General features: G+C 35.8%; 1 protein-coding gene across 2 annotated transcripts in view; it reads right to left on the reverse strand.

Moving 5' to 3' along the window:
- ALDH1A1 (aldehyde dehydrogenase 1 family member A1) overlaps positions 1–27046 on the reverse strand; it is a 51228-nt gene that overhangs the window by 10792 nt on the left and 13390 nt on the right. Inside the window, exons 2-9 of one of the 2 annotated variants that reach the window (XM_030469873.1) lie at positions 22554–22625; positions 22136–22254; positions 14441–14545; positions 11265–11405; positions 7797–7926; positions 6687–6748; positions 4509–4637; positions 1543–1656 (exon numbers count right to left, since the gene is read on the reverse strand). In XM_030469873.1, the coding sequence (XP_030325733.1) occupies positions 1543–1656; positions 4509–4637; positions 6687–6748; positions 7797–7926; positions 11265–11405; positions 14441–14545; positions 22136–22225 (771 nt within the window). In that variant the 5' untranslated portion in view covers positions 22226–22254; positions 22554–22625. Of the gene's footprint in view, positions 1–1542; positions 1657–4508; positions 4638–6686; positions 6749–7796; positions 7927–11264; positions 11406–14440; positions 14546–22135; positions 22304–22553; positions 22626–27046 lie in introns of those variants that run through there. The other variant, XM_030469872.1, reaches the window with a different exon arrangement.

Genomic DNA, 27046 nt, shown 5'->3' on the forward strand with positions numbered 1-27046 from the left:
AGTTAACTGCCAGAGATGTTTGGTGCTTTTTTGGTTGCCACCATTCTACTTGCTTGTATCTGCAATATAAGTAGGCACTGATTTCTGCTTTGGCAGTTACTTCCATTAGGTTGAAATTCCTCTGGTTTATACATGGGAAAGCCCTTTGATGCACAAAGGGTATGAGGGAAAAAGCAGATATCTATACTGCCTGCATGGCCAAATCTTCCTTATTCCAGAATCTCCCTTAGAAGAAAGAAGAGGAAACAAACATTGTGAGGCAGAACCCCTACCCTGCTTCTTTCCATTGATGACATAATTAAAGGAAATACTTAATATGAATTGTCCTGGAAAAACTATGAAGGGAAAACATGCTTGCAGCCCTTGTGGCTTTGGTCTGTAACTGCTCATGTGGAGCAACCATGAGCTATTTTCCTCCCTCTGCCAGCCTTCCTGCCTTAATTCCTCACTGCTAAATTTCACTGTCTGTGGTGAAGAGGACTGTCACCAAAGTATATGAATACACCCTCTGGTCCCCCTGCCTTTGGAGGGGAATGAGGCACTGGGAATTGTAGTTGTTACTGCCTGTTGGAAACATCTGTGAGATTTGGGGTTGTTGTCTTTCCCCTTCAGAGCTAAAGGTTTCTAAGTGTAAACACAGCTCTTGCACTCAGTGTGTACTGATCCTTGACATGAGACAATGATATTTATCATTGGAGTGTACATCAAACAAGTTAAGTGACCAGTTGGCAGCTCTTTCATGTAACGTGCATACAGACAGATAACACAATGTCCTGTGATAAGGATATAGTTATATAATATCTGCAGTTATATAATAGCTATATTATCTATATTATATAAAATAATTTCTATAGTTATATAATATCTGCACTGAGAAATCTTTGATCATGTCACTCATTTCAGAGTGAAGGTTAGGGGAAAATAACAGTGACCTTCCTTTCAGTTATTAAACTAACACATATTCAAAATCACTTCTAAGATCACCCAGTTGAATATCAGGATCACTCAAATACAAAAACCCCATCACTTCACCTAAGTGCATGCAGCACCAGCAATGAGGTTTCTGAAGTATCTTCCTACCATTCTGGTATTAAAATTAGAAAGAACAGAGCACAGCCAGTTTCATTTTTCCATTTTAAAAAATAATTATTCTTAAAAAAAAGAAGCAAACAAAAAGTTATGAAAATGTGGGTTTGGTTTGGTGTTTTTTTTTTTTTTTTTGGGAGGGGTTGTTAGATTTTGGTTTTGCTTTTGGGTTTTTTTTTTAAGTCAAGACTTAAACTAGCTTTCATATACTAAAACCTATAGTATCTCATGGATTGCCTTTGTTTGAAGGACTTTCCTGAAATACAAACAGTGTTTAAATATGTTTAAAGTTAATAATAACCAACAAATCATTAAACAGACTTTGTTTAACAAACCAGCAGCCAAAAGAAAGAGAAAAGTTAAAACAGTTACATAGAACAATTTAGATATTAAATCATTACTGGGAATCAGACGGGCACATTTCCTGCTTATAGTTTCATGCTGTCATTTTAGTACCTCTGTAGAGCCTGTGAAAGCTACTTTATCTACATCCATGTGGTGAGAAATTGCTGCTCCAGCAGTGGGTCCAAAGCCTGGCACAATATTCACAACTCCAGGTGGAAATCCAGCCTGAATTGGGAGAGAGAAGCCTGTAAATTTTAGAAAGGATAACGACGAAAAGATCTTGTCTCATATAGTCTTCCCTTTCCGGTTCTCCAGCCACCTTTTCTTAGTCATACACTTATTCTTAGCCCTAGAGCCCCAAACGTGTCTATTCTTGCACGATATATGCCCTCTTTCCCTCACCTGCTTTTGGGCTATTGAACTGGATCTCTTTTAAAAACCAGAACATTTTATTTTGCTTCTTTTTAGTGTCATTGACAAGGAATAAATTTATTTTTTCTTTGCTCTTCTGGTCAAATGTTGAAGTAAAGAAAAGATTGTTTAATTTCATGTCGGTTTCATTAAACCTATTTGAATCATCCTGTGTGATTGCTGGTTTCTGTTCGTTATCCCTCATTCTAGATGTAAGTTAATGATCTGCCGACTTACATTGAAATTCTATTAAGAAGGATGACAGAAATAGTACTTCAAACTCAATACCTTTGGTTTTTCCTCTGAACATAGTTTGTAAGTAGAGAGTAGGCCACATGAGCATTTACAGCACAAAAGGGGCAGATCAGCTACCAACCATGAGAAATCTGGCTGAGATATGCACTGTTTCTTTCAATTTTTTTGTTTAAAAAGGCTTTTCCTGTGGGTCAAATTAAACCTATTTTTTCCCACCAATTCTGTTATGTTCCATTCATAGGCAAAATAAGTTACTTTCTTCCAACAGCTTGTCAGGCAAACTCCCACGAGTGTGTGAACTGGGACAGGATTTCCTCTTGGCTTATGAAGCAGCTCTGGATCTCAATGGCACTTGCAGAGCAAAAGTAGAATTAGAAGGCCAAAAAGATGCATTTCCTGTATTATCACTTAAATGAATCTCTTTTCAACATTAATCAGGACATTGGAATTACATGCAGAGGTTCCATTTTCAGGTAGAAAATGGTGAATTTCAGCCAGGGAATTAGAGCTCCTAAATCTCATGTACTGTGTTATGGACGCCAGACAATTACTTTTTTTTGAGCAATTTCTATTCCTTACAGGTTCATGTTCAGATACATTCTATCGATGTTTTTTTCTGCTCATTTAATATTCCAGATTAATACTTACCCCACAGCTGATGAGACAATGAGGGTCCTTCCATTTGCTTAGCATTGTATTTCAGAATTTGTAGACAAAAGTGAGAAAAGTATTTCTTAACAGGATTAATTCACAATGTCTCACTTTGGTCATTTAATTAATTTCCATGTCTGTATTAGAAACTGTTTTCTACATATTAGCAAAGGAGCCTTGTGGCAACTATTGAGAAGGATAGTGAGCATTACTAAAAGTCACTTTTTTTTTTTTTAATTTTTTTAATGTGGACACTTGAGAAGTAGAAAGTTAAATAGATTAATAGATAGTTTCACGAGTCTTAAATAGCTACTGACATGATCACTGAGGATTTGCTCACTATCGGGGATTTGGGTTCTAACTTTATTTGGGTAATGTGGGTGTAAATTGAAATGCAACTAGGTTTGGGTGAATAAATCCTGAAGGACTTGATAAGATAAATATTTGGTTTGTTTGGTTTTTTTTTTTAACTCCACAATATTTACCAGATAATACAACAAAGACATAATTATATACTTAAACTTCTCATCCAATTGAACACTGGGTGAATGGGTAAACTAAGAATAATTTTGTTTTTTACTAAAAATGATCTAGTGTAATACCAATCACTACCACTCTGTAACTCTTTAAGTGTGCATACACGATGATCACATTCCCACTTATGAGCTCTCTTTTCAGGAAATCAGAATATCAAAGTAGATATTTAGTCAGACTTGGAGCAGAACTGAGTTACTTTCCCTGCGAAGTTGCTCTTTCAGACAAATAAGCTTTCTTATATATACTGTTAAAAATGAATAGAGAAGGTGTATCTGATATTTCTTTTAAAGCAATTCCTCCTCCCCAGTATTATCTAATAGCATTTACTATGTGGTGCAATAACAAGTAGGGCTTGGCTCCTCCCTGATAGTCATATAGTTTCTGTAAAATACTAACATATAACTGGTCAGTATGTTTTGCTGAATCATTGTTTTGAAGTAGAATAATAAAATATGCCAAGTCATTTCCATTAACACTCTTTAAGGTTACTGCACTGGTGATTATTGACATCTGTGTCAACTCTTCAAACATGTTAGATTACCTTTGTTGATTTTATTGGGAAGCAAGATAGCTAAATTATTTAACTGTTCTTTAATGTTTGCTGGGCTGGGCACAATAGTCAATGTAACTTTGGAGACACTGTAGAAACTACCACACTCCTCGTGTTCAAGAGCATAAAGTGTATTTGCCCAGTTTCTGTGTGAAGAGAGTTCACAAGTTTGGCAGCAGTCTACAGTTCAATTTTACAGCTCTCTGTTAATAATAAACCCAGATGGATGAAAAGTTTGTTCAATTAAAAAAAAAAAAAAAAAAAGAAAAAAAAAGGAAAAAAAGCTGTACAAACAGGTCTTTTTCTGTGATAACTATGTTAATAAAGTCATTGCCACCCACCTCTAAGTACTCTGCTCTTGACTTCTTGTTTGCTTTTGACTTTGAAAGGTACCATGCTTTTGTAATACAAATATATTTGCTAAGGAATGGAGTTTACTAAACTGCGATTGTGGGTTTTTTTTGTGTGTGTGATCAAGGCTGAAAGATATGCATGCTTTTGCCCTGGCTTGGCTTCACCGGTTTACAGTAGGGTAAGTTCCATAGTACAAGGCTAGACACGCAAGAAGTGCTTGCAGGGGACAGCCTGGCTTATATTACCCCTGTGGTATTTCATCTGCAGTATACTCTTACACTTCTGAGAAGGGCAAAAAAATCTGTTGTTGAAGACTTACCTCTTTAATTAAGGATCCCATGTAAAGGGCAGTCAGTGGAGTCTGTTCTGCTGGTTTGACAACCACTGTGTTTCCACAACAAAGGGCAGGGGCTATCTTCCAGATGAACATAACCAATGGGAAGTTCCACTGAAAGACAGATGAGAAGGTATATCCTATTTCTAATACATCACCAAAATGCCTTTGCTTTTTCTATGATAATAGTGCAAATTGTCAACTGGGTCGTTGAACACTTTGTTGAACTCTTTTCAGAAAGAAGATTTTTTGAAAAAGCAACTGGCAAGCCATGTTATACAAAGACCAGTGATTTTGGTATATGTTAGTCCAGGGGATCCAAGGTTTTAGTTAAAACTTCAAGAGGCAATAAGTGTTTTCTAACAAAGCTTTACAGAAAGGTGCTGGATTAGAGGTGTAATTGAGAGTTTTGCTATCCTAAATGATCACATCAGTCATCAATCCAGTTTTCTAAAGGAGACAAGGTAATAACGCTGCCCCTGCCCTCTTTCCTGGAGGTTTCACTGGCAGTTCTCTGTTGTGGTCAGTCCAGCCAGACTGCAGAGCAGCTGACTCCTTTGGGCTGCATATTCAGAAGTATGAAGGACAACGTGGCTGAGTGAAAAATGAGTTGTCCTTTTGAGAATATTTTTGATAGTGCTGGAAACAGTGAGCCCATGAGCCTCAGTACAAAAAACGTTTATGAAAGTGGGGGAAAAGGCAGTTAACAGTTGACTATTACGTCAGAAAGGCTTAGAAGAATATACATGGAACTGTTCTTTATCTCTCTCCTTATCTCATTTCAGTCTCACCCCACCCCAAAAAATAGCAAGAGAGCAAATAACACAAAATAAGATATTATTATCCATATAATATATGGAATTATCCATATAATATCCAGGGTTTTCTGGATCATCATCATTAGAGTGGAACTGCGCGTGTGAAAGGGAAATGGAAATGATGAGTTAGCAGAAGTGTTTTGCAGCATTCACATATTCCTCAAAGTTTTTGGTTTATGTAAAAACATACAGCTTGGTGGGTTGACAATTCAATGGAGAAAAATTAGAGATATACCTGGAAGTCCTTGAACATCTTTTAAGCAAAGCCTGTGTTTGTACTAACTGCTTATAGTTCTTGGTTGCAATTTTATTTAGAAGTGGTCACATCTAGTGTTTAAAGTTCTTTAGCATACCTTGACTTTGAGTGCTTTATTTAAAATATCTTGTGCCTGACCTACAAGAGAATCTAAACCAGCAAAATCCCAAGCTCTCTAAGACACTGGGTCCAAACATATTCCAGTGATGGTCTCTAATTCAATGTGGTGGTCTAAGGGGATAATGAATCTGCCAGCTCAACTGAAAGACATCAGGAACACGTGTGGGACACACATGTCTGAGCAAACGTGATAGACAAGACGACTATTTCAGAATCTGGTAAGCTGTTGAGCAGGTCAGGTCAGGTTGCTCACACATACAAAGAGGTGTGTGGATTAGGTGTGCCTAGTGCATATAACCATTTTCACAGCAACCCACTGAAGCTGTGTAGACCTCACAAATAAATTTAAATTTAAAAGTTGAGTTCCTCAGTGTTTTGGATGTTCAGACTCAGGCAGGACTTTTGAATCTTCACTTAAAAGAAGTGTCTTCAAAACTGGGAATTCAGACACTCCGAGCAGGAGCTTGGGAACATATGGTTCAGTATCATTGTGCTTGCTGGACACATTCTTTGTGTTGTTACTTGTACCACCAATACAGTGAATGAGTCTTAGTCATAAATAAAGATCCAGCTGTCTGAATGCTATTCAGAGCAGAGCAGATATTCCAGGTCCTAAAGAGCCTATTTGCTCATAGGCTGTAACTACTACCCTCTCCTACTTGTTTATTTCTAATTCTTTCCTTTCCAATAAAACACAATTCTGCCTTTCAAACTAATCTGTCGGTCAATACTTTGAGACTGATTTTCTCTCCATATGCAGGGAGGAGGGAGACAAAGCTGGACCAGACTGATCCATTCAAATCTCTATGTTGCAGAATTTGCTGAGTACTCAGGATAGTCTCCGTCTTTTAGGACCTGAAAATTTCTGATTGAGAATGTTTCACAAATGCACTTAGATAGACAAAATTCCAAAAGTATTTCCATTTGTAACAAGAACACTTGTGTTTTACATAAATAGCCCCAACTTACAGGAATAATTTGGCCGCACACACCAATAGGTTCATGTCTTGTAAATGTAAAAAAATTTCCATCTGGGGGAAAGAAGAAGTAAATTAGACATTCAGACAACGTATTTGTGAGGAACAGTTAAATCAGAAAGAAGATAAAGTTGGATACCAAACTTAGCTGGAAACAATTTTATTTAGAAATGGTATTTTCAAAATCTTAAGTATGCAAAAAAACCCTAACCATAAAGTACACCTGGATTCAATATCTACTTTCTTCCTAGCTCCAAGGTTTGATTCTGCCAGTCTGACTGACTTTTTGCAGTGATAACTGTGCTTCTCAATATGGTATGCACAGTGCACCAAGGAGTATTCCTCATTTCTTTTTATCACCTTTTTTTGGGGGAAGTGCACTTTTAAAAGCTACTTGCAATCTTGGGTACCTATCAGACATTTTTTAATCTTAGCTTAAATCAAATCCATTAAGTATAAAATTCTCTTTGATTCAAATAAACGTGTGTTTCATTAAGCCTAGTATAGAGATCTACGTGATGCAAAAAAGTGGAAGTATTTATCACTCTGGTTTTCCTTAATTCCTTCTTTATTACCATTCTTGTTTTTGTCCTTCTGAGAAAAGGCAGCTAGAAACAATGTTTTCATAGAGCTACTTAATAGGAAAGGGAATGGAATGAAATTTCAGCTAAATAAAGGAATGTTTTCTCATTCCTGCCTCTTAGTATGCTTCCTAATACATTATCCAGTAGTTGAAACAAATATCAGTTTGTTCTAATCTTAGTTTTATTAAGTAAATACCTAGTTTTAATTACTGTACCACTGCATAAACTACACACTACTATACAAAAGTAACCTACCAGACTTCTTAGATGTATGTACAGGAAAAAATCTTTTGGTGAATAACCAGTACTTATTAGTGGTGTAAATAAGAAATAAATGTGAATAACAGCACTAAATGTTTAAAATGAGCCATACGCTAAATCTTAAATAACCGATATTAAGATGGAAAATATTTTCCATTTGATACATTTTTGGTGTTGCACAACTTTAGAAAAAGGTAGTTTTTCACAGATCACATCGGGTTTCAGTTCTGCACTTTTGTTATCTCAAAACTACTCACCCATTGGTACAGTACGCCCATGGATTTTATCAGCCCAGCCTGCACAGTAGCGTAATGTTTTGACACAGGCACCTAAATCCATTAGATAGGCAGTAGAAAAGAGTTTCCCACCATCAATGGCTTCCATTGTCTGCACACAACAGCAATTACAAAGTTAATATCAAATGTTGATAATGGCTTTCATGCTTGTACTTTGTCATTTAGTTTTCAGTTGTTGAGTTCAGAGGATTTCAGCATTAGTACAAAAATTTAGATTAATTGCCATCTGAAGGATACGTAGCATTTGAAAGACCTATGGTAGAAATTTACAAATGAGAAATTTTCATGATGTTTTATTCACATTTGTAATGATGAGATGTTCCTAAAAAAACCAGTAACATTTCTCACACCTGAATCAGTTATTCTGTTATAGTTTATACTAAACATTCTACAAGCGTAGATGAAAAGGTCAACTAGGAGTCTATACAAATAACTGATGCAAATAAAATGAGTGGCCTCCTGCTACCTATTCACACTGACATCTAAGGTAGGCACTAGTTTACTGAAAATAACTGTCACATTAACTTAGGATCCTGTGTTGCATAATCATTAAGGAACATCTTTCTAGGTGCTTAATAAATGCATGATTAGCAACTTCTATGAGCAAGAAGACTCAAAGCATGGAATAAAATACCATGAATATACCTCGAGCATTTGAAGTGCACGAGAAAGTTCTGAGCTATCAAGACCTCCTAACTGAGAAAAATTCATTATGAAGAATAAATACTCATAGAGAAGAGACTCTCTTTTATTGACTATTGACTGACTGAGTGAACTAACTGGTATTTGAATCCAGGCCTGACTCTCCATAGTGTGGATCACCTTGCCAGGGAGATATAAGCCTTTAAAATAATAATCAGCCAATATTCATTCAACATCTATAACTTTTCAGCTGACCAATTCTTTTCTACCCACAGAGACACCACCACTATATAGGGTTGATTTCCAGCCAAATCTAGGGAACGTGGTTTGCATTAACTACATTTCAATACCCCTAATTCTGGGGACATCTAGTTAAATATCATGCGCAGTTCTCAAAGAATGTTAACATCTTATTGACACTGCTAGAATTTTTTTCTCAAGTTTTCCAGCACACAGACACTGGGGAACTTCAGCTTTGTTAACAATGCTGTATGATTGTTCCTAATTAGTAGGAAAACCGCAAACTATAGATTCAAGGTCTAGTCAGGTCTTAGAAATATTATTTTCTTTTCTAAATTTGTTTTTTTTACATCCAAGGATTTTTTAACATTTTAGGCTGAGTCTACGGGCTTATCCTGCAATTACGGTGTTTCACAAGCAAACTCCTCTGTGAAGTCTGCAGTTTTAGTTAACTGGAAACAATGCAGATATTGTACTTGGGAAGAGAACGGAACATACAGAGAAGCAGCAATGCTTGATGTTTTTTAGCAACAGGGAAATGATTAAATGAGATATACCCTTGACATTCCAGGCAATATATCTGGCACTGCTTTGTTCTGTTTGGACATGGGAGAAAATTCTTCCCTTGTCCCAAACTTACGAACACTACAGCTTTGCACATCACAACAGACTGAAACCTAGGAAAATATTCTCAGTGGCTCTTTCAGTGCTTTGACTTATTCTTCCAGTAGCCTGCCTATAAGGTTGTTCAGCCTCTGGAGCTTCAGGAGAGACATCTTATACATATCTGACTATATGAAACACTGCAATGGAATAATTTTGATCCTGGCCAGATGCACAAACACAGGAAAATGCCTTTGCAATGAGCTTTAGGGTTCAGTTTTGACCTCTATTCTTTGCAAGGCTATTTGGTATCCTATAGTACTATATCTACATTTAGGAGAATTTGTGAACAAAGAAAATCTCTCTTCATTTCGATGAGGTCTGAAAAGCATCTAATTCAAGCACACCTTATTTAAAAGGGGAAAGTAGTCAATAATATGAGTAAGGTGTAGGAAATATAAACAAAGTCACCAAAACAGAAACTCGGGAGGGGCCCAGGAGAATAGCAGTACTTCCATACTATGAAAATGGCAACTGGGAACAAAAACTAACTTAATGTTTCAGCTTTCCTGTAGAAAAAAAGACTATTTTTACAGCCTCTTTGTATGAGTAATGCCTTAGGCTGTACAATAAAGACACAAATGACTGTTTATTCAGTATTTAACTGACAAGGAGGCATACTCTTTCTATTAAAAATGTAACTCTCTCAAAAGTTTTTCTCTTTCAACTCCAATGTATCTAGCATTGTTAGGAATGTATGTTCTAGCCATCCAGGTTTTCTCCTGAGAAACTAGGTGATTATCAGTCTCTATCAAGCTCACAAGGTTCATTTAAAGAAATAACTTTGTTGAAGAAAAGTGTGAATTGGCAAGTTGCAGATTTCAGAGTTGAAAGACATAACCTTAATTTCTTTGAATTTTCCTTTTTCTTTTAAAAACCTGTTTGGGACACATGCAAGTATCTTTCTATACTACAGTCATAAGGACAATAGAATGGGCCATAGACTCTTTGCAGATTTCACATATTTTGAAGGTTTCAATTTTTGAGCTTATCAATGGTGTGATTTGTAGTTAATGGCTAAATACTTCAAACTGTAACTAGATCAGTCTGTATGATGATCCTGAATGCTGGGTACTCCTTCTGCTCTCTTAAATTTTTGGCACTGTTGGCAGAAACCCAAGGTTCATCTTCAGAGAGTGCTTGAAATACCAAAGAGGTCGCCTTAATGATAGCATCATATGAGGGGTTTCAAACAAGGGTTGGAGGGAATACTACGCTATCAAATTGGTGGTGGTTTCTATTTTAAACGTTCTTTCTTGCCATAGTGCACCATCAGTAGGTGGTGGTGTTACCGCCCATGCGTCTGCTGTTAAGAATGGTAAAATGGCCAACACAAAGTAATTGGTAAAGACAGGACACCATTCCTCACCACCCATGTTCTTCCTACTAGAAAATAATCCATTGCTGCCTTTGGTTCTGGTGAAGATTTTTTGCTCATTGCCAGTTGCAAGCAGGAGTTAATAAAGGACCAATGATAACAAAATGTGTAGCCATGAAATTCTAAATTTCTCCTAGTTCTGACTTGTATCATCTTGAAAGTGCTGAGCCAGGCTTTGAGTTTAGGCCTTAGTTCAGGCTTTGGTTTAGACAAGTGTTAAGCACATGGTCTATGTTAACGTGTCCTTAAGAATCAATAATTGAAATTGCATCAGTTGTAGGCGGCTAAAGTATCATCTTGAAGGTAATCAAATAGCCAAGTACATTTTGGATGTGGGGTGTTAATAGACCAGAGTGTAAGCCAATTTAATGAGACATAATGAGATGAAAAACAAGTATTGAGACAGCCCAACTCTAAGGATTTAGCAGTTATGCTTGCTTATATCTTCCTTTAAGAATCAGACATAGGCTTTTCTCCCAGTCTTTTTGTTCATGTATCATACTCACAGCTAAAATCAGCCGATCTCTTTCAACTAAGTCAGCTAGTTTATTCAAGAGCCTTCCTCGCTCTGAAGCATCCATTGTACGCCAAGGTGACCCAAGCTCAAAAGCTTTTCTAGCTGCTTTAACAGCCTTGTCTATATCTGCCTGTGGGGAAAACAGAGAAACTTTTGCAATCAATAATTGATTCTGTAATTACTCTTATTGGTTGTTAAATATGCAAAGTGTTTTGCAAGATAAAAAAGAGACTCCCACGCCAATCTAATCAGAATTAGTACAATAATATTAAATATATGGGTTATTTTCTTTCAAACACGTCTGCTATCATTTCAGCAATGTGAAGTTGTGTAAGACACAGATGGGTTCTCAAAGTTTCTAAAATAAAAACACATTACGGATCTCTATTTTTAAAATTTAGATTTTCAAATCCTCTACCTGCTAGTGTCTGCTAGTGTCTGAAACCACCAATTACACTGCTGATGGAATTTAATCTCTTTTATGTACAAAGAGATGCCCAAATCTGTAAGTTAAATATTTAAGTACTCAACATGATCTAAAAGTGGTGGTGTGATGAAGACCAAGTTAGAAAAATCTGTTCCTTAGAATGATTCATAAACCAAACACCAATTTATGATTGAGGAAGACAAATCAGTGCATTTGGTTTAGCAAGTTTTAAGGAGCATTTGTACTTGAAATAATTTAAACAGTTGACCAATTGATGAGGTTAAAAAATTAAGACTATATATTTCAAAGTCTAAGCATGGTCTTTGCAATACGCAAGCTGATGTGCCAGTCCATTAATGTTTTTTATAGCATAATTTCTGATTTGCCATTTGGATTTTGCTATAGCAGGAAAATCTACAATGAATTATGTAAAACTCTTTTCTGTGCAAATGTGTTCCAGGAAATAAAAAACCCAGTTAAACATCTCTTGAGAAAAGGCTTTTATTGCCTAGAATAATTCTACATTTCACATTTTTTTAAATTTTTTTCCAGAAAAAAAAAGAAAACATAAAAAAGAGGGGTTTCTTTTGGGTTTTTTTGTTTGTTTGTTTGTTTTGTTAGAAATTAAAAACAAATCTGAAAGAATTGTGTGAAGGATTTCTTTCGAACTTTTTTTGCACTGCTGGTTACTAGAGTGTCCTCCAGGGAAATCACTATCAAAGTTGAATGTCAGCAAAGTTGACAAAGTCAGCACCAAAGCCAGTTGTGTTAACTGTGAACCAGATCTTGAATCTTTAACTGATGTTGGTAGCCAACAATTAATTCTTAAAAGCCGGATGTGGGGTAAGTAAGTGGCTTAGAAAGTCCAGCACACACCTGCTAGGCAGAAGATCCACAGAACTTTCCAGAATTCTTTCCAGAAGTCTGGGAAAAGATAAGTAGGTTCTCCACAAATAGCACAGTCATTACCATTGCATAAAACTGACCAGTCACATCAGGTTGCTGCAAGTTACTAGATTAAAAAGAATTACTTTTCTTCAGAATCTGTCACAATGTTGTGAAACACCTCATCACCTATCTGTGACCCAGAAAAGTGCATTCAATTAATACTTTTTTTCATTCTACTATTTTCTCATCTTTTTTTATAATAAATATTCTACAGATTTGCAATATGTCTTTGGGGGATATGCCTGGACCTTTACTGGAAAAGAACAAGGGAAACCTGAGAATGATGTAAATTAAAACTAAATACAGTGCCATGTGTTCTTTCTACTACAAGTACAGAAATAATTAAACCCAATAAAAATCATATAAAATTAATATAGAGCTCTGAATCAAAATTAAGGAAAAAAAGTTCTTCAACTGTATGAAATTTAACTTGGGTACATCTACACCATGAGTTTAAAAATTGATAACTCCTTTCAGAGCTAATTTAGACTTTTTACAGAAGTACATTTACTTTACATCCCACTGACCGTTTCTTGAGCTGCTTTATTATTACTAGGGGCCTTTAGGATTAGCAAATGTAGCTTGAAAGAGCCATCAAACTGAAAGGAAAACAGTTCCCACCCACATATGTGTCTGTGCTTTGTAATCTCCTCTTGTTTTTTTTAAATACTACTGCAAGGCAGTGTACAGCCTTTTGACAACCCCATTGTACACACAAATTAAATTCCTAAAATCTCTTGGCTCATTATCTAAAGACCAGGCTCTAGAATATTAGGTTCACAATGACTGTGTAATTTACTAGATTTGTACATTTCACTTGGCAATTTAGTTAATAGCAGTTGTCATTACACATTAGTTTGCAAAATTATTGGGGAGAAAGCAAACCTGTGTGTTGAACAGTATTATCTCTTTCTTTAATGAGTTGTTAGATTGCTTGTAGGGAATGAAGCCTACAAAAATTCTGAATGGTAAGTGAACAGTTGCAGGTCATGAGTAATTTAATTTGAGGATGATCAAATATCAGGCCAACTTGTTTTGCAATGTAATTTGGTTTTGAACACTGAACAAAGAAGAGGTAGAAGAAATATCATTTTACATCAAAAACATGTACAATTCTAGTGGGATATGATTCAACAATTTTTTTAGTCCTCTGCTTAAATTCATCAATTCAACATGCTGTAAGGAAACCATTTTTGGTGAAATTACTGTCTATGTGATAGCTCACTTTCAGCTTCAGGTATTTTTAGAACTATGTTCAATACATTTTTCACAGAGCCAAGTATTTGAAGGGGGAAATACTGAGAAGGTCATCTTTATAGAGTCTGTGTAGGAATATGTAAGTATTTGTCCGCTTTATGTTTTCATCTATAGTGAAAACCCTTTTTCAAATGTGTAATGAACAGATTACATCACTGTGTAAGGAAAAGCCACAAAAAAACCCCAAAACCCCTCCAATTAAATTATTAGATGTCACTGATCAAATATAGAAAAGAATAAATATTATTAAGAAAAAATATTAACAAAAATATTTTTTCAGAACTTTCCTCTTATGAATAAAATCCTAAGAGTAAAGCAGTTTTTCAGTGTTCAGTGTCTGTTCAGTGTACAAAAAATACTAAGGCTTAGTAAAAAAGCTAAGAATTATGTCTGCAGAAGAAGGTATACGTGATGAAGTAGGTACATCTCTGAGTCTGTGTTTTACATCAATGCAGATTGTCTCTTGCCTTTCTGCTTTTAAGATTCAAAATTGAATTTAAAGCTAGGATTAAAAGCAAGAAAGAAAACTTTACCTTGTCACCTTCTTCAACCTCACAGATTTTCTCTGCATTTGCAGGGTTAAAGACTTCAAATTTTTTGCCACTGACCGAATCATGCCACTCATTGTTTATAAATATCTGCAGAGGAAGAAATAGTGCAACAATAATAGTAAAATATACATAGCTGTTGTCTGTTATCTTTTTTAATGAATAAATCTGTATTTCATAGCTGAGAGCTGCCTGATTGATAGTTACCTGAATTAAAAACGGAATAGCCGTTTTTATGTTATTCTGAAGAGATGAGAAGTCATATACGCACTTAACCAGAAACAGCTTTTTAAAATTAGTTTCCTTTGGAAAGGCAAACTTTATCTCTCTACATGATATTTTCACTTTGTTTTATATCATAAAAAGATACTGCTACAGCGATGGCCTTCCTCTCTCAGACTGAAGCCTGTGATGTACAAGGGAGGTACAGCCCTAAATGATCTACCTAAAACTACAAGGGTTTTCAATGCTCATAGGGTTGGTAATGATGGAGAGCATTTCTGTTACATGCCCAATAGAAGTAAACCAAATTCTTGGGTTTACTACATAAAGTACATGTAGTATATTGGAGAATACTGTTTTATTAAGCTTTGCTTTGATTTCTCTTTACTCTCTCCTTCTGAAAAAGAAAATCCCAACAAAAAAATAACCAATAGCACATTTTTCTGAAATTAAAGTCAAGACTAAAGACATTTCATCACTGCCACTGCTACAATCAGTATGACTATCTTCTATTTAAAAGTTCCTAACCATTTGATATTATTCATTATTTATTCAATAATTTCTATCAATAGCTTGATTACCTCCAATTTAATGGTCAGAGCTATCAAATCTTTTGTAATCCTGACATTAGTGGCACTTTTCAGCCTCTCATTCAGCCTTTAGGCATAAATGCAAACATACTCTTGCTATTCTGACTATTACTTCCAGTGTCTGGCTGTTATTGTTTGAACTGCATGGGGTATTACAGCAAATTAATATTACTTGTGTCCATTTTAATAGTTTTTCATACTTCATTCCAACTCTGAGGGTCTCTGTAATATCTTTACATTTATTTCCCTCAGCAGACACTGCCACTCTTGATTTTCCATCCTTCCAGATATCATCAAACCCATTTTACTAAATCTGTTGCCTTTATGTGGAACATCCGTATACCAGAAAAATTAGGCCATCATGTATTGCTTATTTAACTGTTTTATCCTGACTTTTACTTGACAGGGACTGGAAAAAGATTAACATTAAAACCAAGAAAATAACATAAAATCGTGTTTTCCTTAATCTTGCTATAAAATCCTGTATTTTTATTAATATCTTTCTTTTCCAAGTGTTATAGAGTACTAAACATACAGCTAGCAATTGAGAAATGCAAAAGAACAAATAATGCACAGCAACCACAACCTATACCAAAGTTTACCCAGCAGCAGTGGAACTGATACCCACATTTCATTTAACACATGTAAGGAACTGTGTCCTTATTCAAAGATTAAACTTTTATGCTGGCTGAAAGCACATTGTGTACTGAATTTAGTTTGCATGGCTGGAACAAATACCATCAACTCTCTATTGCAACATTGCTGGTGCACTTAGAACAGGCCTAAACAAAGCAAGGTGGGCGTTTTTGGTTCCCGTAATGAACTTTTATGATCTGTAACCCTTTGTGGTGTAATAACCCCAGAAATTCAAATCTAGGCCCTTGTGTATGGGAACAAGTAATTGGCAAAAGTACTGTTGCAGCTGAATATATAACTAAATGTTTGAAATCCTTAGAAAGTCTACATTACATCAGTGCCATACAAGAATACTTTCTCCAAAGACAGCACAAAATTCACACTATGTCTGCTTTACTTTTACTATTAATTTTGTTTTCTGTTTGGCATGACACTTTTCTTCTCTTTCACGCTCTCATTTCCTGAGTTCAGCTGTGCTATATATCCCTCAAAACTATGTCCAAAGAGTGCTTCAGGAATGAGCAGTCCTCTGTGTCTCTAGGGTTTTGATTAGTGAATGAGACTGTTGATGAAATCTGTAGAAATTAGACTGATTTTCCAACTGTTCCTGAAAAATCCATATTTTTCAAATGTGTAGGGAAAATATGCCACCATACAGACTATTGTAAAAAGGTAAATGTTGTCTTTTAAAATATGTACTTTATGCCACTATTAAAATAACCGTATTTCTGAAATTTCTCTTCTGTCACATTAAAGATGACACAAAATGAATTGATTCAGCAACTGCTAAGTGACAGAGAATAAAACAATTCACTAAAAAGATGTTTCTCTTCAGTTGTGAATATCATAACACAGTTGTGAATATTTAGTGGACAAGCAAAGTGAAGACTAAGGATGTGTGGGAGAAATTTGAGGTACTTATTTCTGTTCACAAATGTAAAATGAAACTTGGGCCCTACTTGCAGGTGCACAAGATTACTGCGAGACTAGATCCTGCCGTCTCTGAGTCCATGCCGATAAAGTTGTCCGGGTCGGTTTAATTTTTATTTCTTGATACAGAAAGGAAAGCTTTATTGGAAAAATCTGATACATGGCACAGATGTTGAAAAAAGAAGGCTGTGTTGCTACTGAGTATTGTGTAGGTTGTTCTTTAAAGTGGGCATGATAAAGTATATAGCCCAATGTTAAAAGTACCTGTTATTCTCTGCCTAACAATCTCTGTGATTTATGGGTTTGGGGGTCACCTCCCCCACGCTCTCCTGCCACTGCCTGAGCCCACCTTCCTGCTGCTGCTCGCCTGGTGTCTTCCCTTCTTGCTCTCTCCTAGTGCCGCTGTGTTGCTGCTACATATATGAGATCTTGATAATGTTGGGCATCGAGAGCATGGCAGGCTCTGACTGACTGTACCAGGTATTTTGAGCTCAAACTGTGCTGATTTTTAGGGTCATGGCATCTTGCCCCACCTATAGTCACTGGAGCTTAGTTGTGAGGCCAACAAGCAGAAAAAATATGATTTTTGTTTCCTCTCGATTAGGATAAAAGACCTACTGTTGCTGTTCAGAGTAGTAGGAACATTTAAATAGAAAATGAGAAAATACTTTGTGGCAGGCAAATCAAAGCAAATGATGGTTGACTCCGGACAGGGCAAAATCAGGACACCGAAACTGCAGGATAAATGCTCTTTGTCACTCAGACCTGGGATTTATAATTTACCACCACAACAATATTTTTACGAAAACATGACAGCTTTCAGTACCAAAATTACTTACACTGACTGTCTGAGTGTAGTTAATTATTGCTTAATAATTTGACAATACCTATTAAGATTCATAAAAATGTTATTTCAATGTATATGATAAGAATTTTCTGTTAATATATTCCTGTTTGTTTCAGCTTGCTTCTATGTAAACACCATGTGTAGAGTGTCACTGCTTCCTCCAACCATCAAGACTGACCAGGGAATTCTTGATTTAACAAAAGCTGCCAGTGAAATAAATATGTAAGTCCCTGGAAAAGTCAGATTATGATGAAGTTGATCATAGGAATATCCACAGAAAATTCTGACTGTTGTGAAAGGGCAAAAACAAGCAGTTAAATGGTTAATATGAAAAAAAAAATCTTTAGTAACTAGCTACATTGCCAAGAAAAGAGAAAAAGTAAAAGGTAAATATTAACATAACACTGCTATGATATTACAGTATGCCAAATTTGTATCTGCTTGTGAAAGCAGATAGCAAAACATACCATTTTTGGAAGATTTTAAAGTATTTGTTTAAATACTACATTTATTGCACCAAGCAATATCACCCATAATATTAATTTAGAATACCTTTCTTATTAATGTTTAAATAATACCATTCCCATCCAAAACATAACTTCATTATATTAAATATATACACATCTTTGTATCAGGACTGTATAAATCAAACTATCCAGATGTCTTTTGCAAGTTAGATAGCAGTCTTATATATGCAGGTATGAAAGACAGGAAAGAGAAGGAAAAAGGCAAAAGTCTCCATGTAAACATTGTTACATACATTGCAGGCAGCTGCCCTCATAAACGTGTGTTCAGCCATGCCCATTTAATGCTGTGGAGTGTATACAGTGTTTTGTCTGTCAATCAGAACTCCACTGGCAGCTTATATTTTTTTCTGCTGGTTTGTCAGACATAAATGCAAAAGACTGCTTTTGTAGGATCAATACCGTGAAAAGTCTGTAAGGTCAAGCCTCGGGGTTTCAAGTCTCAGTGTTTCTGTAGCAGTGACTTAAAAGTGTGTTTAAAGAAGAAAATACTTAATTTCTGATGTCTCATGAACCCATATTCAGCATCTGTCTATAAACTTATTATTTGCCAGAGAATTTTTATGTAATTCACTGTTATTGTTATAAACTGTAATCCATACTACAGAGACGTAGTGCAGGAAAGTAATAGAACTGTCTAAAATATGGACTATCTCAAAGTCAGCTGCTAAAGGGAGCTTTATAAATACGTAAATGTTCAAGCTACATTCTCTTTAGACATCAGAAACTCTTCTAAACATATGGTACAAGACAAAGAGTAACTTCTTCCCACCATAAATCTGCCCCCAGATAGCCTAGAACTCTTCCTATGGTAAAGCTTTTCTTGACAATGCTCTTCAAACAAGCCCAGCTGCCTGTTTCACAGAGCTAAAAGCCATCACCAAATTTCAACAGCTGCTTGGCTGCTCAGCTGACTGCTCACAAGCTTTCTAGTGCAGACAGTAAACCAGGTAATGACCCCACCAACATTTTTTTATAGGCCAGGAACAGTGAAGAGGCAACATGGCTGGAGCTAGGCTCCTGCGTACCGGAGGCAATTCAGCATTACTCAGGTGAGGTGATTCTTGGCACTTATTCACACCTGCTCTTATAGATTATAAGAGTCTTTCAGGTAGTCTGGAGTTTGATAACTGCCATGAGTCTTACAGTTAGATCTAAAAATCAGGGGGATTTGTAGACTAAGGGGAGATTCATTTCATGTGCTATAAGTTCTGATTTACATATCCAAACTATGTCATGAAGTCTCACTGCATATTTTAGGCAATACAGTTAAAATATGTGAAATTATTTAAGGAACTACTAAAGACTGACATTTTAAGCTTTAAAGAAGTATATCAATATAGAATACCTGCTATGAAATCTCTTTTTCTTCCCAGGTTTTTACTTACAAGAAGTTGATACTTGGCTAGTATTTCATGTAACTTCCTCCTTCCCCCCCCATCTTCGTTTGTGAAGTTAGTGATTGCATCATGTGATACTCAGCTACAATTTTTCTTCACTCAAAGTGGCTTACCTTTCCACACTTTCTGATATTCCACATGCAGCTTAGTGAGAGAATGTGCTACTGTTTTCTCCTCCTCATGAAATTTGCAACCTAATAATTGACTGATCTGAGTTTCTTTTATTAAAGAAGCACCATAGGGCTTAGTGCATGTGAAAACATCATGACAGAAGTCATTTGCCAAACAATTATTGTCTAATTCCTCAGTGTTGACTAAGTAAAATATTTACTAGCATAATTTTAGCCAGCTACCAACACTCATTCAGTTCAATTCAGTTCATCAAAATATCTTTAAAGGAGATTCAGACATTAAAAAAATTCAAGATCACCTTGCAGTTCAACATCCAAGCCATTTTATCTGTTTAAAACGCACTCAATTTAATTATTGACATTCAAATTACCTGAAGAGTGCTTAGTTTTATGCTGTATGTGAAAGGCATAACCTAAAACATACATATAGATATGGAAATCTATAGATCCATAGAGATACAGAAATACTTAGTTAAATGATCTCTGTAAAGGCCCAGAATGACACCCCCTCATAGAAAATAAAATAGCAAGAGTGTTAAGTAATGAGAATGTCCTTGGAACATCTTGTGCAGACCTTTCTTCAGATCACTGTGTGGTGGCTGTTGATGTCATGCAATGCCAGAAAAAATGAAAACTGAGTTTCCACAACTGAGGGATCTGCTGATGTCCAAGGTGGTTCAGAGAGAAAGGTTAATACATCAGCAGTAATTAATGCTTCCTTCATCTTGATCCCTCCAACATAACCAGTCAAAACAATCACACACCTCCACATTCTAATTTGTATGAGACAGCAGAGGAACAGGATGAAGAAGATGAATGGAAAGGCTTTATGAAATTGCTAGATGACTGCTCACAGGCAGTGTGTTGGATTTGATCACTTGCAGGTACACAATTTTGTAAACGTGCATTGCATTTCTGCACAGTTACGCATTATATGCAGTTTTTAAGAAAACTGCATTTAAAAAAAATGGTATCTATTGTCAACACAATAGGAACATGCATTTGCTGTGTGACACCATCAATTGCACATTATAGACTTTTCAGCTGGCTGTCTTGTGTCATATTAATGGAATAGGCTTTTGCTAACTTCATGTTTTAGGAGGATAGAAATGTTTGCAGGAATTTATGTATTGCATGTTCAGTTACATCAGAATTCTGAGCTGGCACTTTGCTCATATAACTTGTTTTCCTTTGGAAAAATAAAAAGTCAAACAAATAGCACTGTAGTTTTTGGAACACCACTGTGACCTATGTATAACCTAAGTACAAAAGTATATTCTCTGAATTAAGCTTTTTTTTTTTTCTTTTTTAAAGACAGGAAGAGAGCAGTAGAGACCTATCACGCTGCAGAACTACATAGCTTTCCTAGCCTGTTAAATATTTACAAAGTAAGATCCTGTGTGATTTATTCATGAAAGACATGCATTGAAATCTGGTTAGGTTTTTTCCCATGAAAAAGGTAGGATAGAATAGAATTCTAAAGGACTAATCTAGATGATCCCTGAACACCTTGCTTTTCGGAAATAAAATAAGCAGTGATTCTAGTAAGCAAAATTTATTTCCATTGCAACGTTGATGAGCAAAACAAATGAACAGTAACAGAGGAGTCACAAAAGAGCAGAGTTCCAGTCTGATCAATTGTTCTACCTAAATGATTCAGAGGGCAGAGTTTCAGTATTTTCTGCCAATAGCTTGATCAAAGTTCCTGCAGATATCTGCGTACTATGATATAAACCAGGCAAAACGCCTTTTCGAGCCAGGAACACAAGCCTGGATTCAGATCTTTTTTATCTGTGTATTTCTAACTGCATATGGAAAGAATTTGCTATTACAAAAACTTTATGGTAATACTCAGTAATTAGTGATGGCAGACTTTATCTGTTTTATTGATAGTTACTAGTTTAAGCTGAAAAACTCTAGAAAAAAATATATGAGTGGAATGTATTTTATTTTAGTTTCATTTTCACACATCCCTTTCTACATAAGCTTATTTGGTATAATTATTTAGATCTGATTGTATAACAATGCCACACACTAACATTTTAATTTTTTTTCACTGTCAGAAAAGTCATAAAATAATAGAAACTTTTTCTTCTTCGATCCCTTAATACTTTCTGGGAAACTTTTCACTGCAGAAAGTTCGTTTCAGGAGAAAAACAACACTAACCCCAAGTAAAATATGAAACGATTCTATCACACCTGCATGCTTCTTGAAATGTTAGGTTAAAAAGATCACAGAACATTAATTGCTGACATGTATAATATCAGAAGCAGATTAAAATAAACATTTTGAGCACTGATTTACAGTTGCTTCTATGATTCATATAAGGTTAAAATGAGCACATCCTACTGTCTGAGCTGAATGCATAGGAAAAATTAAGAAACACAAACACTACTAACCTTGGTGTACTTAATTTTCAGATCTTTGATTGGCTCTGGCAGGGCTGGCAAAACTGGAGCAGGGTTGCTGTCTGAACCTTGCTTCTTCATATTTTCAGCTGATGAGTCTGAGGACGTTCCTGAAACACAGGTGAAACGAGGTATAAGGGAAGTGAAGTGATTTTTGTCCTGACTGAGCTCCCAGCTTTATTTGTGCTTTTTTATATGTACCCAGCTATGGCATATTTGCATACAGGAATATGATTGGATGAAAGGATTCATTACAAAGAGAAAATGACACAACTTATTTTAAGACCAAAAGCAACAGCATTTTCCCCGAGATGAGACCTTGATGAAGCAAATACTGATAAAACAATCTGCTTAGCCAGACACTACGAATTCTTACCAGGGAACACAGTTTAAGGCCTCCTTATCTTACCTGTAAAATTGCTTTCTCTCAGCAGGCAAGCCCCCAGATTTTAAGTGAAGTTCTACACGTACTTGAAGGCAGCTCTGAAGGTAAAGACAGACTTCTTAGCTCTGGAAACAAGCTAAGCCCTTCTCACTGCAGAGTTGGCAAGAATAAGTCCCAGAGCTGGAAAGCATTCACTAAAAAACCAAAACAACTACGGTTACATTTTAATATGTTCAGAGTACATTATAATTCCTGTAATTAATGCTTGCTTTGTAGATCACAAGATAAGGGATGACTATGGTGACACAAAATCCTTCACGTGTGTTTCAAGAAATGTGAAAGTAGGAAGAAATTGATTGATCCAGAAATAATATTCTGCGGGTAGAACAAGCAAAAGCTTGCTGTTTTTTTCCAGATAGCACTACAATTTTAAGGACAGAATTTTTACTTTAGTGTCCTTTGTAAAATCTGAGTTTGTGCCTTTCAAAACGAATTATTTAGAAGATACGAATTTTCTATGCGGGGTGGAATCCTCTAGTGCATATATGCTCAGTTCTAACCATTAAATGAGAAATATGTCCCTGGTGTTGGCAAATCACTTATAAGGGACAAGAAACTCCTTTTTCTCAGTAAGTCCTAGCTTTTCTAATGAATGTTGTCACAGAACAAACTGGGACTGAATTAGCATTTTTTTTATATGCTAAGCTTCTGATACATGCATAACAGATTTGTGCCATAGAAATATATAAATTATCTTCTTGCTTTCATTGAGACTACACAGATCTTTGAAAAACTCACTGTGTTCAGTTAATTCATGTATCAATCAGGCATCACCTAAACCATCTGGCAATGGAGGCTTTGTTACTTTTAACTCATGATGATATAGGACATACCACTAGATTCATCTTACTATGCATGTTACATGTAACATACTGTTTGAATTAAAAAGCATGTTATAATTATAATTGATTTTGTGTGTGTGTGTGTTTGGACATATGGTTGGAACAACAATTTCTGGCCTTTAGAGAAGTCCAAGTAATTTCTGGATAAGACTGAAAACTATTCTCGTGACAGTTGTCTCTCAGTGAGATGTAAGGAGCCATGTGGACATGAACAAGTTTCAGTCATTCACCCTGTAATATGAGTGAAGAAGGGCACCCATTCCCATCACTGTAACACCATGATATCCAAAATTACCAGCTCAATTGCTTCTTTTAGGATGCACCCTTCAGCTGTTGGGCCTCAGGTGGCTTGTTCAAGACATAGCAGTGTTGGATGGTATATTTAAAAGTTTTGTGGACAGCACTTTCAGACTTTAACATTTTGGGTTAGAATGTTTGCCTGCCTTAGATAATGTCTTTGAGTTTCATGAAAAAAGGTAATGTCTAAATATGGTTCGTTCACTTTTATTTGGAATATAGCTTTTCAGTGCTATCTTCACATAGCAATTTTTTGTAATTTTCATTTTTTCTTTTTTTTTTAATTTACATGTCATTTTCTGATTTAGACACTAAAGTCTATTCTAATAATCTTCCTGCCACTCATTTCTCCATTAACTCACAAAAAGTTTGTCTCTAGTTAATTCACCTCTTAACTGCTCAGATTTGCCTAACTCTAAACATAATTTAACTGCAGCTGTAAGATAGACATCAGTGGAATTGTCTGGTTTCAAGCAAAACAAAACCTCTTTCTCCCAAGCAGGAGTGTTCTAAATACATTCTCATATTTGGGTACCATTCCAGATTCCTTTTTTTTTTTTTTTTTTTTTTTAATGGTTAAGCTAGAACTGAATTATGACCACTTCTTTGGAAAATGATAGCATTTACCCTGTTCCCATGTCTATACTGACAGCCTGAAATCTACTTAGATGAGGTACTACCCTAGATGAAAAGTTTCAACTTTTGCAAACATGCTGGTAATCATGGCTTTATTTTCCATACCATTCTTTCATTTAACAAACACTTTACCCTCTTTTTTCCTTGCTATTTCACTCTTTCACTCTTGGGTTGCATGAATCACCTTCACTACCACACTTCCTGTGAGTCTTTTCTTTTCCCTTAAAACCCTGTGTATTGTTAAAAAGGTCTCATTTCTTAAAAAGATTACTAGCTATCTTGAGCAATCTGCTCACTCAATCTGCTTGTCAGGCCTTATCTGCTGAGACTTGCTCCAACCATTACCATTCAAGTTAATAACTCCTTTAACTTCTCTGTGTTCTCATATCTATGAATACCTGACTCCCCTCCCTTTTTCTAGGAAATTCTAGCTATTGCTTGTACCAGCTGTTTGTGACCATCCCAATTGTCTCTTATCCAGTAACTTTCCTATTCACTTTCAGCCTAGGATCCCTTTAGCCTAGCCTAGAAGTTCTTTCCTTTTCCTTATGTCCCATGTTCCTGTTTATTACTGTTTCTTGCTATTTTCTCTCTGTTACTTTTTTCCTCATCCTGCATCACTAATACTACACATTTCACCTAAACAAAGATGCATTACAGTCTTGATAATATTTTCTTGGAAAATTTTAGATGTTATCTAATTTTTTTCCGTTCTTCTGGTCAATGATTTGATTGCTACTTGTTTTCTCTGCTAAAGAATGAATCTTAGCCACTTGTTCTCTCACCTTGGAGAACTACATGGTATATTAGGTGACTATATGATAGTGTTTTTCACACTTTAATGCATAACATTTCTCCTAGTTTAAACCTACTGAATATCCCTATTAGATACAAGATCAAAAAGGAAAAAAATGAATGGTGGTTCACCATTCAGGTTGTAATTAAGCTGTGAGGTGCCTTGCTGCATGATATTGGTGGTGCTAAAACACAAGATTAAGGGCTGAATGAACTTTAGGTCTGACTTACATCATTGTGTTAGTAAGTTAAATGAAAGTTTTATGCTAGAAGAAGCTGTAAACCGTATGCCCAAGTGTTTCTTTACAAAGACTAATCAAAAAAAGAAAAGATATCTAACCAAATACAGCATTCCAGAGTACACGTATCCTTTCTCTTTAGATATGGTCATACAGTGGGATATCACCAGTGTTGTCAGTGCTTACTTTCTGATCAGTTCGTTGTAGTCTAGGTCTATATGGTTACGATTCATTCCAGCCCCATACTCATTACATGAGATACAATTTAATAGCCAGCAGCACAAAGATAAAAACAGAGCTTTTAGTTGTGCTGGCTGGCAATCGGTCTAATGAAATCAGTGTGTCACAAGAAGCAGCCAGAGGTAACCTGTGACTGGATTGTCTTCCCTAAATGCAATACTAGCATGACTGGAAATGCTTGGCCTTTCTTAGCTGCCCTGAGATGTCAGTTCAGGAGACTCTTATAGATCCTATGTCACCTTACCATAGTCATATCAGTGGTTTCAAAACACTTGTTGGCTCTTGATGATTATGTCAAAGGCTACGACATGACCAGAAGAGTTATGATTCTACTTGTCAGTTTTATGTTAGTGTATGCTGTGTTATTACAGTCTGAAAGCCATATACTTGTTACAGAAACTCCCCTTCCTGCATTTAATAGAGAAATATTTACTTTGTGTCACAGAAAAAGATTATGCTGAGCATAGATTTATGTCTTATCCAGAAATTACTTTGACTTTTCTAAAGGCTAGAAACTGTTGGGTTGTTTTGGTTTGTTTTTTTAATTTGAATGGCTCCCAAACTATCCTCCCAGTTCCCAGAGTCTGTGTGTCTCCATTCTCCAGCAATAGGGGACAGGTGACTTACTCTTTGTACAATGCTGAGATTATAATCACAGTAGTAAGAAATTCTCGTCCACAGCTTCCTACAGAAAGCAGACCTTGCCTTTCAAAAAGATTTTATTTAATCATTAAAGAAATCTGACTATTATCTTGTACTAGACATGCTCAAAGCTATGCAGGTCAGATAAGACTGCATGTATTTAGCTTGGACCATCTCAAATGTAGGATAGTGCAAGTATTTTATTACAGGTAAACAGACAGTAAGATGTTCTTTTGTTTGTTGTCATTTACAACTTTGAGAATGTCTAAACTACATATCTTTGGCATCTGATGATCTATCACAATTACACATTGAACTCCAAAACAATTATGTCTTCTAGGGATGACATAACTACTTAAGTAACTTAGAAAAATTTGAAATTGCTACAATTAGAAACACTTAAGGTGCGTAATCTTCCATGGTGATTGAGGGTGCTGTTATTCAAAGTTCCCTGGAACAGGAAATGAACAGAATAGGCTGCTGTACTCCATAGTTTGCTAGGTGTATTGTGTCATCTGTGTTGAATTTAGACAGTCTTTTATGCTTAAGTACATGTTTACACTTTATAGAAACTTAAAATGAAAAAATCACTTGAAAAATCTTGATTGGGACAACATCACTGCTACTGAAAATCCTGATTATCTGAACCACTTCCTTCAAACACAGTTATACAGACAGTTAATCATTCAGTCATTCTTACTGATCCCCTGGTAGTACTGACAGAAACAGACATTAAGTTAAAAGTGGAAGATGTGTCAAAAGCACC

The sequence above is a fragment of the Strigops habroptila genome, chromosome Z, assembly GCF_004027225.2.
Source record: "Strigops habroptila isolate Jane chromosome Z, bStrHab1.2.pri, whole genome shotgun sequence".
Classification (NCBI taxonomy): Eukaryota; Metazoa; Chordata; class Aves; order Psittaciformes; family Psittacidae; genus Strigops; species Strigops habroptila.